Source organism: Aspergillus nidulans, chromosome V (assembly GCF_000011425.1).
Source record: "Aspergillus nidulans FGSC A4 chromosome V".
Taxonomy (NCBI): domain Eukaryota; kingdom Fungi; phylum Ascomycota; class Eurotiomycetes; order Eurotiales; family Aspergillaceae; genus Aspergillus; species Aspergillus nidulans.
The window spans coordinates 254408-268588 of NC_066261.1; the positions used below are offsets into that span (position 1 = coordinate 254408).

The window sequence follows — 14181 nt, forward strand, 5'->3', positions numbered from 1 at the left end:
CCCTATTAGAAGCCATGGGTATCGAATACCTGGGCCTCCATGCGACGGGATGGGAGCGCATGACGCAGACGTGGTGGCAGCAGGTCAGTCTGGTTCACAATGTTTGGATCTAGCAGATAAACTGATATTTATAGACACTGGCCGCCTGCTTGCTTGCGACAATCGTCTTGGGTGGTGTATATATCCTGTATCTGGTTGGCCGACAGTTGTACCACTACTGGCGGGTAAGCGCATATATTCTGGACAGCATGGGCACAATGCAGTAGATGACACTGACGAACGCAGACACGACATGAACTTTCGGGTCTTCCTTCAAATGTAGCGCGGCGTATCGAGCGCTTAAAACGAGAGACACCTCGTCTGTATACCCCCACCGCCGCAGTACCCGAGCCCAGATCCTTCGGGGTGTATCTCGGTGCCTTCGCGAACCCTCCCACCTCAGACCAGGCTCGGCTCCTTTCCCAATGGGACGCAGTTGTGCTGGACCCCTTGCAGGCTGGTGTGAGCGACGTTTTGCCAAGCACGACAGCAAAGCACATTCTTGCTAGACTGCAAATCCGCAAACTGGTTGAATCGGACGGGAGCCCTGATTCTGGCGACTGCGGCGACAATGGCGACGACAACAGCATGCGCGCCATTTCCGCCATTGTCAGAGTGCTCCAGACGCACTTGAAACGCCCAGGCGATGCTCAGTCGTTCTTCACCGGCATTCTTCTCGCCGACTTCTCTGAGCACTTTCAGCCCGTCATTCTCAACGCCGTCGTATCGCTGCTAGGCGGCCTCGGCCTAACTGTCTGGCTCGAAGTCGGCCCGTCGTCCTATCCCCCAGAGAAGACATGCCGGGCAATTGACATGGCGCAGATCCGCGGGATCGTGTATCGCAACGGCACGATCCTGGCCAACGGAGACAGACGGAACTACTTCCAGATGGCTGAGCTGCGTACCGTGATGCGCGTGGTCGCGGCACAGAAACCCATCGGCGAGTCTACGTTGGCAATGTGGGAGACGGTCGACGACGGAGTGACATTGACGCACGACGTGCTTCATCGCAGCTATAAGTGGTGCAACTACAACAGCGCGATGAGCTGGATTGGGCCCCGCTCTGCGCTAACGGACGCAGCCGTTGCGGCGCAGAAAACGGTGCTCCATGAACCTATCGGAGCGCTGATGTGGATGAAGGATGAGAGGACGCTAGCGGTGCATGATTTTTGGAGGCAGAATGGCTCTCTCCAGAAGCTGCCGCTTGGTCACGAGAACACGAGGCTGTACGAAAGCTTGGAACACCTCGTCCCTGGCGTGAAGGACAGATTGGCACTGTATCCGCCCAAAGAGAAGCAGCTGGAGGGTCAGGTGTTTGTGATCGACGAGCTGCAGTGGGCCGGCTTGAATGAGCCCCTCATAAGCAATCCCTTCGCCTTCTCGCCAGATGGGCACAGCTATTCGGGACTCGGTTGTTTCCAACTCGGACTTGACTGTACAATGAAGGATATTGAGGAGCTGTTGCAGGCGCAGCGACACACCCGTGATCTCAACCTCCTCGACCGATTCAAGCCGAACGAACTCCAGCGCATTGCCGGTGAGCTGCGCGAGTTGATCAAAGCCGATGTCGAATGGGCGAGGCCTGCCAGAGAGCTCCACGACCTTCTCGTCTCCTGTACAGGGAACGAGGATGACCGTCTCTGCGGCTACTCTGGCCTGCATTCTGGGTTTCGCACTCGGCTTGAAACCCAAGTCTGGGGCATGTATGAGCAGGATCCCACTGGCCCTCTGAATATCTACCTCTCCGGCAAGACAGAGAAAGAACGTGCGGGCACGTTCCTACACACCTACATGTCCAGTCGGGGTTATACACGCTATCAGTGCTTCATGGCTGAAGTCGCACTGTCCACTGCAAATGGCACCCTCTCAGATAGGTGGCAGCTCCCAACCCGCATCGTCAGCGATATTGAACAACTCACGCCTACGGAAGCCATGCTCTTTCTGCGTCGGCTGTCTTCAACACTCGACCAGGACTGTGCAGAACTCACTGCCAAAGTCCGCGCTTGCTGCGAGCACTGTCTCATAAATGTCCCCTCCTTGACTCAGCTGCGCGCGCTCGCCTCAAGTGAGTACCTGAGCGGTAGAGTCTCGCCCGAAGAGCTGGTGTCAGCTCGTCTGTCCTGGTATGCCGAGCAAGGATGTTGGGCTCCTGATCCAGAGTCCGCTATAGCCCTATTCCGCGAAATCGACAACCGACTCCCTCAGGTCCTTATGATCGGTGATGCCCGTACATTAGGTCAACTCGCTGCAGTTATTCAGGAAACCATGCAGGAGGACCGAATCGATGCAGCCGCCGATTTTTTTGCCCTGGCCGTCTTCTGTGCCATCCGCCGCCTCTCGTTCAACGAGATCTACCTCGAAGTTTTGGACAGGAATCCCCTTCCCAACGGTCACCCCGTGCAAGCGGCCGTCTTTGCGGAATTGTATGCTCTCGGTGCCCGATGCGATCTGTTCTTAGACATGACGCCCAACCTGCTTGGGAAAATCATCTCGGCAAAATACCGTGATTACTATAACAGGCACCAGCCCACCCGCCGCGAAGAAAATTTCACGGAGCTTCCAACAGCCTACGCATCCATGGATATCGACCTGGATCCAAATGGCGAACAGCACGACGTGCCCTTCTACTACCGCATCACATTCCTCGGAATCTTTGCCCTCCCGGCGCTGATCGATATCATGATGCTCACCACTGTCGGTCGGGGCCTGTATCTTACCACCTTCATGAGCAGCACGGAAAAAACGCTGGCTACGACGGCGCTCATGGTTGCCCTGCTCGTCTGCGGTGGCTTTGGGTCCTGGATCTCGTCAGGAGGGAGTTACTACCTCTACGCCATGGGCTTCCCCGCAATGAGCATGTTCGTCATGACTAGGTTTATCGCAGGCCTGGCTGTCACCCTTGTCGGAGGTCTCATTGCATTTATCTGCATCTGCTGCATCAAGAGCTTCGCGGCAGGTATTGTGTTCTTTTTGTACTTTTTCTTCCTGAGCACGTACCTCATGTTGTTGAGTGTGCTGGCTATCTATCAGTTGCCGGGGTTTCAGTTCCAGTCGGTAGGCTACCCTTTTTTTTTTTTTTTTTGGTTACTCTGGTTGGAATTGGCTGCTAATCCGATACAGGGCCGAACAGTCATCATGAGTTGTGTCCCGATCCTCTTCATTGGGCCAATCGTGACGCTCTGGGTCGGACATGACACTGTCATCTATCTCTGTCTACTCGGAGTATTCGTGGCCTCGTTACTTCTGGGAGCTCGACGCATCATCGCCAGATGGAACACCTGGTATCTGAATATTCCGCGCGTGACGGACGGTGATGTTGTGAATTGGTACATCAGCTCTCGCCCCAACATCAACGTCGAAGAGGTGTCTACGTCCTCAACCCCCCGCAAGGCCCTCTTCGAAGCAGTGCAAAAAGAACGAAGACGTAGATTCTGGAGCAAGCGTACAACAGATGAGTTCGTGCGCAGGATGGCAGACGGATACGATGCTACTATATTTCTTTTGGTCTGGTACTGCCGGTACTCACGCACAAAAATGCCCCTGCCATACTCTCCCACCTGGAACCTGCAACTTAAGGCCGCTGTTGATACCCTAGGCGACATGCAAAAGGGCCTGAGGATGCATTCGGCATTCCTGCACTGGAGACACACGGGTGCGGACGTCTGGTGCGGCATCCTGTACTTTGTCATTGCATTGATGGATAAATGGACTGCCTTGTTCACTGGCGAATCACTTGTCGGTCTATCCACAGCCAGCTCCTCAGAGTATCGTTTATCTGTTGGCTTTGGCCTGGCCTACTACCTTGCTGGCGCAGTGATCCTCGATGCAGTCTCTCAGCCCCTTTGGACAGCCGTAACGCAGCGCACTCCCGTCCCCGTGAAGAACCTATCTACACTCCGTGAAGTACTCAGCACAAACTCTGGAGATCGAAAAAGATTGTACTGGAGCAATCTAGCAAAGTTCTTCTTCCTGCATATCTGGGGGACAGCGGTCACCTTGGCGTTGATGTGGGCGTTTGAAGCCTCGCAAAACGCCACAATCATGTTCCTGGCGTATATTGGCTCGTATAGCGGGTTGCTGTTCTATCAGTATAATCGAATTTTCACAGGCCCTGAAGCAGCGAGGTGTCTCGCGGCTGGATCAGTTGTTGGATTCGTGATTGGGATGACTATGCACACCGTCATTGCAAGCTTTACGTGGAGTAGTGTCATTTGCTTAGGCAGCGGGACATGGACGGCTGCGATCTACTCGCTCTGGCTGAGTGATATTGGAATGCCGACGTTCAGACCCAAGAATCTCTCTGTCTTGGAGAGTAACAGTCAGAAGGAATTAGCCACCTACACGAGCAGCAGCCTGGAGCCGTACCTGGATCTCTCCCCGACGACAGTGGCCGAAACGTTTGACAATATCAATGCCCTTCCTGATGACCTGCGGCATAAGCTCGACCCGGAGACACATCCTGGGATCGAAGTGAAGGAGATCATCCTCTCGAACTCGGGGTACAGGACCTCTGCTCTTGTGCAAGCTGCTTTTCCCGACGCGGCGCAGTTTCTCAGAGAGATCGCCCGACTCTGGGTATCTGGTCAGACAGTCATTGAGTTTGTCTCAGCTGAGCATCTTTTACAGACCGAGCAGCGCGTCCGCGCCATAAGTCGACTGACCGGCGACAGTCTGCATATCTTTATCGTCATCGGCCCCGGCCTCGTCGGTCAAGACTGGACAACGAATATCAGGCGGAACTGTCGTGCTATTGCGGAGGCGGTTGTCCAGGCCACAGCCGAAGCGAGACTCGGCTTGACGCATGATGAGTCCATGATGACGGAGTTGCTTATTGGGACTCATCAGGATAATTATGACCTCTCCTTACCCGAGGGTGTCAAATACCAGCTTGAACGATCTCCTGCGGAGTGTGCCCGTGTTGCGAAGCACGGCCAGCGTACATTTCTTCGACATCTTCTCCTCGGTATCGACTGCGATTTGGAGTGGGATGAACTGCCGAAATCAGCACGGTCTTTCCTCCTTCGTCGTGTTGCTGGCAAACCCGGCCGACTCTCATCAGAGGAACTCTCATGGTTGCAAAGCCGGGTGGGCTCAGAAGATATCCAGAACCTCGCTGCGCACGTCGCACGCTATAACCTTGGCGTCGCCATGTCCCTTGGTGTATGGCATTACGCCCAGCGTTGGATGGAGCACGATGCATACCCTTCCTATCCTGTCTTTCCGGACACGACATACGAAAAGCCTATACAGACACTCCTCCCTCCGCCCATTGGCTTGCACATTCGCTTCACAGACGCGCTAAAACTCTCCTTTTTGCAGGTCAGTCACTCAGTGAGAACATGCCTCAAGTTCTCGATCATCGCTCTGGTTGCAGACCCGCAGTACCAGCGCGAGTTGGAATATATGCTCCGCGGGCAGCCACTGGTCTTCGCCGTACCGATGACGCTCCTTTTGAACAGCGTGTGGAGTTTCGCCAAGTTACTACAAAGAATTCTGATCCCGCTAGTCCTCTTTTACGGGCGTAAAAGCATCAGTGACGTTTACAAGAGCAGTCGTGGCTGGAAGACGGTGCTTCATAAAAACAGAGTAGCAATCGAAAGTCTCGAGGGCCCAACGACTTGTTTTGCAAAATCCCAAGGAGAGGGTACTACGCTTCTCTATCAATACTCAGGCAGCCATATGCACGAGCCGGAGGATAACAAGGCTCTTAAGGCAATCAATACATACACTGACCGGCTCGTCCTTTTGAAGCGCGAGGAGTATAGAGCCGGCCAGCTAATCAATGCCTTCTCATACGAGTACGCACAGGACACCCCTAAAGGCCGACGAACACGGCCGCTGCCAATCCAGCGATTGTGTACCGCCGGGGAGCTGGAGGGGCAAGTTGTCATCTACGACGAGAGCGGCTACATCTCCTCAGGCTCCTTCATGCAAGGCATGAACCCAGTGAATTTCAAGTATGCCTTTCGAAAGAACGCTAAGTTCGACGATGAGCTGCTCCGCGCCGAGTACGTATTCCCGCATATCACTATTAGGGTTTCCTGGTGCATGCCGCCATCTCGTCATCCAGAGAAGGAGGACAAATGGATCCCTTACCCAAGAGTCAGCCAGGCGGCCTTTATCGAGCCAGGTAATGTCTACCAATCAAAATGGACTTACGACCACAAGTTCCACCCTGTCATTACCACTACACTCAACGGGGAAAATGTCGAGACGCCCGCGATGATTTCAGAGGACTGGTTCCGTGTTCTTGACAAGCCTCAGAGGAGCAGCTTTTTGCATGACAACCCGTTATTCTTCTTTAGGAGCGTCCGGACGAACATAGTGAGCCGCTTGTTAGGGCTAAATGTCAAGACGAGGCCAATTCCCACCAGTCGAGCACGAACGCATCTGTGGAAGGCGTGGAAGGGGAGCAAAACCTTTGATGCCGTGACCACCACCTGGCTTGATGAGATACTGCTGCGTTCGGACAGCATCCTCCGTCCATACTGGCGAAACCGCGACTTTGGCCATCTTGATGCGGCCGGAGAGTATCTGGACGCACAAGTGGACACGATCCTTGCCCGCGTCGACATCGACCCTGACATTAGCAGCTGGACGCAGATGGCGTTCAAGATTAGCGATCTGTATAGCTTTGGCATCGGCGGAGATGCACGCATTAACACGCGGACTCTCTCGACCCAGCTCCAAGATACCAGCACGCAACTGCATGTTCTGGCCATGGACACGGCCACCTGGCCCAACGAGCCCGGGGGCGTCTCGGCGTGCCGACGGGACATGGTCAACGACCTCAGGGGGATAAGATGGCACATCATCTCCGAGAATGCAAATGACTACGGCGTCCCCAAGTTCCAGATAGAGCGGAATGTGCAATCTCTTACAGTGCTGCCACAATGGGGGCTCGACTTCCTGAACCCCACGCACGGGGTATTCCAAAATACGCTTGACAGTGCTGTAGTTGAGCGCAGTCAGGATACAAGGAAAGACGATATAAAAAGACACTTTGTCCCAATCCTGTCCAGGTTGGTGCGCTGTGCGCGGACAGCGAACCTGAAGAGACATCATATTGAGGAGGCGACTAACGCGCTGGTCGATCTCAATACGTACTTTGAGTCTGGACGGTCCTGGAATGATGTTTGGATGAGCAAGACGGTGAAGACTGCGTGGCGCGAACTTTGGCTCTCTGACGATGTGGATGACGCCCTGCCTGTGGAAAAATGGTGGGATGCTGAGCACCCTTCTCTCCAGCAGCTTGATACTGCGCTGGATATGTGGCATCGATGTAAGCCTTCTCCTACACATGGCGTTGTGTCTTTGAGTGGTATACTGACCAATTTGATAGATTTATTTATTTTCTCCATCCCAGTCCCTGAGCGCATCCCCGACGTATTTCAGGTATCTCACCATTTCACGGGAGCAACCTACGGGGTGCTCTGCAAAGCAAAGCGCAAGTGTGCCCTCCACGTCTGGGACCATTGCATCAGCTTCAGGGAGATGACCACCTTCCTCTCGGCCGCTGTCTCCTTTGACAGCTCGTTCGTGAACACAACACTCATGTCGCTCGGTCATCTGGCATGTGTACTGATCGAGCACCACGCTGACGTTATCTTACCGTGCGCTGAGTACTTCAACCCCGGCTGGGAGATTGAACTGGGCACCGCAGAGGGGGCGCTGCAGCATCGGAAGGCATTTGCCCGGAAGATCGACCCGGTTGTCAATGGGATTACGAACATGGAGAGGTATAAGCCTATTGAGAAGATCCGCACCGAGACGCCGACAGTTGTGATGTTGTCGCATATCCGGTACGTATCTCCTTTTTCCCTCTCTTTCACCCTTACTACCGGTTGGATGCAGCTAACGACAGGAACAGGTATGTGAAGGACATCAAAACAGCCATCATGGCCACCGATCTTATCGTCAATAAATGGGGTTTCAGAGACTACCGTCTACACATCTACGGCGATATGGAGCGCGCCCCAGCCTACGCCTCCGAGTGCCAGGAAATAATTGCGTCAAAAGGCCTCCGCGAGCACGTCGTGCTCAAGGGTCTGGGCAACCCCTCCGTTGTGCTGCAGGACGCCTGGCTATTTATGAACTCTTCTATCTCCGAAGGGCTCCCTCTTGCCATGGGCGAAGCAGCCCTTACCGGGGTGCCAGTAGTGTGTACCGACGTCGGGGCCTCCTTCTGCGTAGTTACGGACCGCAATACAGGTAAACGGTTCAGCGAGGTCGTTGCACCCAATGACAGCGATTCTCTAGCGCGCGCCCAGCTTCGCGTCTTAGCGCTGCTCGATAAGTGGGCGCCCTTTGCGGAAGATGAGCCGGGCACAATCGTCCCTACCCTAGACTTCCATCCAACACCTGAGCAAATCAAGGCTGTATCGGAAAGAATGTACGCCAAAATCGAGCAACGACGAAAATTTGGGATGCTTGGTCGTGCGAACGTGCTCAACTCGTTCTCGTCTGATCGATATCTCCGCGAACACGAGCAGTTGCTCTGGATAGGCAAGTGGCAGAGTCGAAGTTTTGTGACGCGAACTGCGTTGTCTAGCGCAGCAAACTTGAGTACCAGCGCTTTTTTCCAGATGGGAAAGGAGAAAGAGAAGGTGAACAACAGTGCAGTCCGTCTGTATATAGGGAATGTCCCCAGTACCCCGGACTCGATCTACCAGCCCGTTCCGGTGAGTCCCTGGCGTGCGTGGAGAGATTCGAGGCATGCCAGTTCGAGCGGCACGAGGACGCCCGTTTAGATGTGGAAGTCTCGCTCTGAATGGGTCGATGTAAAGCTATTGTATATGCCATGTTATGAGAGTATAGATGTAGAGTAATGTTTATAAATATGTTAATGGATATGAATATATTTTGCTTCGCCTCCAGTGCCTTCTCGGCTGTCTTGTTGACGCCTCATATTCATACCCTCCTCTTTTCCCCGTTCTCCGAGAATTCATAACCAAGAAGCCACAGTGCATGTTTTTAAGGGTAGATAGAATTCCCGGGTTGAGAAAGTCTCATTCGTGAAACCAGTAGCGTTCAGGTGAATCTCTTAAACTACCCTTCTGGAGGACCCGTTAGGCTCGCCACTTTATCCATAAGGCTATCCAGCCATAACACTGAAAGTAGAATTTCAATATATTTGTTGTATTCAAACACTTAGAAGCCACCAGGCCATCCGGCTCAGCAACCATCTCTGGATATATATTTGCAGTCGGCTTATCTCTGTCAGCATGCTCCTGTTACCATGAATGGCCTGGTCAGCCACGAATCTCTCATTCCCTGCACACAAAGTGGTAACCTTTGTTAAATCCCGGACCAAATGGGCACATGCACCGAGGCACTGAAAGGCAACCTGTCATCTCTGGAATTTAGAGACAGGAGATCGCCTATGGGGCTGCCCAAGGTCGATCACGGCCAGCCCGGCCGGCCATTTGTTCAGAAGCGGTCGCTCGGTGACTGCGTAACTTGGTGCTTTTCATATCCTCACTTTGTCGCACATCATATGATGCTCTGGACATTCCTGCCACCTCTATCGAGTCAGAGTAAACTTCGGCTGACTTCCCAAGAGGCGGTCCTCTTCCGATTGCTTCTAACTCGTGCTCCAACCCCGGGGAGCCCAGGTAGTCTAGGGATCGGGATATGAGAAATGGCCCCCCAATATAAAGCCGAGCAATTACTTGGCCCGACTCGATGGCAACACCCTCTTGGCTTTATACTGTCAGCCCTGACTGAAGCGAGTGGTCTAGCGGCGCTGTAATTGTTTGTAGTTTGCCGACCATCACCTGCTTAGGGTTAGAAAATGACCCGAGGGCTTACAGCGGGAACGGCTCTCAACGGCTAAAAACACGGCCCTCTCGCCATGTGCAGAATCATATAATAGTCAGCTGGCATTGACCGGTGTGCGACAAACACACATAAGATGCGGTCTGGGCTGGAAGGGCGCCCGCTGATTTGAGAATCACGTCACACAGCAGAAGAATCCTGCATGGCCGAGGAAGAGGCAGGAATCCGACCACGAGCAACAGGCCAGTCCGAGCCATCGTACTGCTGCCCGGAGCGTAAGAGGGGACATTATGATTGCTGGGCCACCCCGCGCCTCAACCCACGTCTAACCCGGGTTGCCGCACCGCGCTCGCTTCGACGAGTGGGTTAAAAGCGTGGTCGCTGCTGCCTGTCCATGCAGGTAACTCAGGGTTATCTTTCCTTTTCCCCCTTAAGTAGATACCGCGGCTCTGTCACTAAATGGCGTGTACCGTCCCACCGAAGACATGGGAGAGCGGCTTCGCTTGTCCTGCAGAGACATATTCATGGGGGGACAAGAGGAACTACATCACGGAGACCGGCGAACAAGCGCACTATAGACTCCCCGTCCACATCGATGCTCCTACTTCGACCATAGGGAACGCTCTGGGACTGACGCATCTTCGGACATGGCCGAGCCTATACGATGGAACGGCGTACCAGAGGCCGGAATGGTTTAAGCCGGCAGAAGAGGTGGATGTCTTGATTTGCGGTGGTCAGTAGCCAGTTATTCTCACGGTTACTCCACCTCACGTCGCTGTTACTGATCAGTTCAGCTGGTCCGTTTGGCCTGGAACTAGGAATGGTGCTAGCGCGGCAGGGGGTGAGCTTTCGCATCTTAGGTGTGAATCCGGGGACGGGGTTCCTCTCAGTATACATGTTTGACTGACGCTTTCAAAAGATAAAGCAAGTACACCGTGCCTCTCCGGCCGAGCTGACGCCGTTCACCCACGAGCCAATGAGCACCTCCACTCCTGGGGCATCTCCCATGAGGCCACCGAAGAAGGGCCGCTGATCAACTCGACGGCCATCTACAGCAGGGGCGTCAAGCTGCGTCACAACAATCACCCCATCAGCGATTCCAGGTACAGAGGCTCCAGCGTCATCACACAGGGACAGCTCGAGAGGATCTACATTCGGGACCTTCTGCGGCACCGCGTCATCGTCGAGAGGGAGACACTCGTGAAGGAGTTTCAGGTGCAGGAAGCTGGAGCGGAGGCGACACACCCGGTGCGCGCGACGCTGAGAAATGTTGCAACAGGAAAGGAAGAGACTGTTCGGGCTCAGTACCTGATTGGTGCTGACGGTGCGGCCAGCAACATCCGCGAACAGATGAAGGTACCGTTTGACGGGCTAGGAACGGATATTTACTGGGCAATCATCGACTGTCAATTTAAGACAGACTATCCGCATCTGTTTGGTATGAGCATGATCACCAGTGAGCATGGGGGGTGCATTGTCATCCCACGCGAAGAGGGATTCACCCGGTTGGTGTCAACTCCAGATGGATGTCCTTGTAGGCTCGAAAGCTAATGTCTACAGTTTCTACATCCAGGTCAACGAGGAGACAGCGCGCCGTCTGCATCAGACGCGGCAATCCAGACGGAATGCCTCTTCTGTGGGCACAATGCGCGTCGACGATCACGGTATCACGCCTGACGAAGCCCTCGAACAGCTGCGGAAGATCCTGGCGCCCTGGACAGTCGAATTCGCTTCACCGATCAGCTGGTTCTCTGTATGGAAAGTCAACGAGCGCGTCGCCCGTCACTTCTCGTCGCCCGATCTGCGTGTGCACCTCGGGGGCGACGCAGCACACGTCCACAGTGTTCTGGGAGCATTCGGCCTCAACTCTTCAATATACGACGCCGCCAATCTGGGCTGGAAGCTCGGGCTCTGCATCAGGAAGCAGGCTCTACCATCCGTCATCTTACCGACGTATGACAGCGAACGCCGGCTTGCAGCAAACCGAGTGATCCGCTGTTCGGGGGCATATCTGCGCTTCCTATGCAACTCGCATCTTCCTCTAGCATCGCTGCGAGGTCTCCACGATGAACTCGAATCCCATGACGAGCGCCTTCCGAAGATTGACGGTAGTATCGAGGCAGACTCGCAGTTCATGGGCACCTTCTACAGACAGAACTCAGGGTTCCTCATGGGGCTCGAGTTCCCCATAATCGAATCTGCGATAACCCATCCCGACCCTGAGAAGCAGCCATTAGCTGTTCGCAACGGCGCTCGTGCTCCAAGTCCTCGGGTATGTCTAGACACTGACCGTACGGGATACTTGTATGACAGGATGACCGGAGTATCAAAGTTCCATATCTTGATTTTCTGCTCAGATCTCCAAGGACCAGTACGCGAGAAACTGGCCGTCTTCTCACGTAGAGCTTTCAGCCCTGATGGATTTTTTTATCAGTTCGGCGGGAAAAATAGGTTCAATGTCGTTCTCGTCGCAAAGGCCCTGCCCTACCAGATCGCCGAATTGCTGGGCCCACGTAATGGCCAGGGCGATGAACTCGAGCAACTCCGAGGACATGCAACATTCATATACGATGACCGAGCCCCTGATGACGATGCCCACTACTGGTACGGCGTAAATCACGCCCGCGGAGCCGTCGCCGTCGTACGTCCGGATCTCGCTCTTGGGGTCAGCATTTGGCCGGACGAGGTAGAGAAACTTGAAGCTTACTTTGCAGGATTTTTGGTAAAGCAGGACGTCACCGTCTCTGAGGGTGGGAATTCCAAGACAAGTCAGGTAGAGTTTTCCAGCCAGGAAACTAATGGGACGGAGAAGTCTAGAGCTGCATCGAGTGCTGCCAACCGTCCAAAACGCTCGCTTCGTTCTTGGTTTGCGAGCATGTTGGCTCTCTGAGCCGATTTCGACTGACTCAGCTCCAACTGACGAGATGGAGACGAAAATGAATTCGTGATATAGTTTGCATCTCATTCCTGCTCTTGTATATGCCAACACCTGGCTCAGTAGGACTATGCGCTCTTGGGTAGAAATGCTCTATCAGGATGCATCCTAACGTGTACCCTACCAATCCCAACCGGATCTCGACGGATTTTTGCGCAGTTAACCGGGGACATCTCAAGGACGATGTCTGGCAATAACTGCACGATAATTCTCCGAGTGCCACAGATGCCCAGGATCCCAGTCGTAGCCGCTGACTGCTGCAGAATATTCCCACAATGTAAGGAAAAGACATGCAAGCACTACAGGCCCGGGGCTGCGCGTGCTGGACTTGGAAAGGATTAATTAGCAGCGATCCTCTGCTGGCTCCAAGGAACGCGTCCCAGCCCGACTTTTGACAAGGGGTACACAGAAATCTACGGAAAACAACGCCTTGTGTATCGGAACACGGCTACAGGCCAGATTAGAATACCTGCTTGGGCATATCAGGTCAGCTCGACTCACGGCCAGCATGATTTAGCGATTGGCTATCAGGGCGATTACCCTGCAAGAGCCGGAGATATACGGATCGTACCCTAGGCGACCTGTGAAATAGCAATGCATGGTCTTGTCTGCTGCCCTTGAAGACAACAATTCCCTAACCTCGTCTTCCGGTATACTCTAGTGACGCTCGCTCTAAACATCGATTGCTTAGGTTGGGAGATGTTATAGGTGGAAGAAATATGCTCTTGCCACGGGACTGAACTCACCTAGCAGTCGTGATCTCTTAAAGATATACATACGTACTTGATTCTCTAGCCAGGTCGATAGCATTCCGTTTTCGTTTTACTTTGCTTAATCAGAGGATGCCCATTCCCAGCGCCGCCCGTTCTTGGCCACCCCTGGAAACAGGAGAAATGAAGTTTTTGGGGCATGTATATAAAATACTATACTAAGTTCTTTAATTACCGGCAGGTTCTTCGGTGTTGCAAATTCTGCCGCAGTTCATTTGTGTTTTGCCGTTGCCTTTTTTGCCGGAGAGTCCGCGGTGGTTTTTCTTTAAGGATCGGTATGAGGAGATGAGAGAGATCCTGGTGAAGTACCATGGAGCAGGTGATCTCTCAGCTATAGAACTGGTAGATTCACCTGCCCTAAAGTGCTCAAGACCTTATGGATAGAGTAGTTGCGTTGAAAATCACGTATATGTGTAGGATATGTTATAGGACGTCGACAGGGAGGGGTAGTCCAAGACAAAACAGGCAAATTGGTTCAGAGCGTATGCTGACCTACCTGAATAATGGCCTCAAATGAGATGCCGGAATTACTTACGATTACAACTAGAATGCGATGACCTGTGGAATCGACGCTGAAAATGACTGCTACTAAGGCCATAAACAGCCGCATTTCTACCTGTAACTCTCAACAGCGAGCGACTGTTTTAACATTGTTATATA

At 53.5% G+C, this 14181-nt stretch overlaps 3 protein-coding genes across 3 annotated transcripts, besides 1 other annotated feature; 2 read left to right on the top strand and 1 right to left on the bottom strand.

Annotated features, from left to right (window-relative positions):
- Positions 1-14181: part of a sequence feature (contig 1.152 1370..53708(1)) that runs on past both edges of the window.
- Positions 15-8789, top strand: ANIA_08369 (glycosyltransferase family 4 protein; the record flags this gene model as incomplete). Its single annotated transcript, XM_676546.1, has 6 exons — positions 15-83; positions 135-224; positions 286-3093; positions 3160-7321; positions 7382-7841; positions 7910-8789. The coding sequence occupies 6 exons, from the start codon at positions 15-17 to the stop codon at positions 8787-8789; spliced, it is 8469 nt and encodes a 2822-aa protein (XP_681638.1).
- ANIA_08370 (uncharacterized protein) lies at positions 10276-12706 on the top strand (the record flags this gene model as incomplete). The annotated part of the gene is made up of 4 exons (XM_676547.1): positions 10276-10549; positions 10736-11321; positions 11377-12088; positions 12251-12706. The coding sequence occupies 4 exons, from the start codon at positions 10276-10278 to the stop codon at positions 12704-12706; spliced, it is 2028 nt and encodes a 675-aa protein (XP_681639.1).
- ANIA_11603 (uncharacterized protein) lies at positions 13787-14131 on the bottom strand (the record flags this gene model as incomplete). The annotated part of the gene is made up of 2 exons (XM_050612123.1): positions 13787-13852; positions 14057-14131. 2 exons carry the CDS (start codon positions 14129-14131, stop codon positions 13787-13789), a joined length of 141 nt encoding a protein of 46 aa, XP_050468076.1.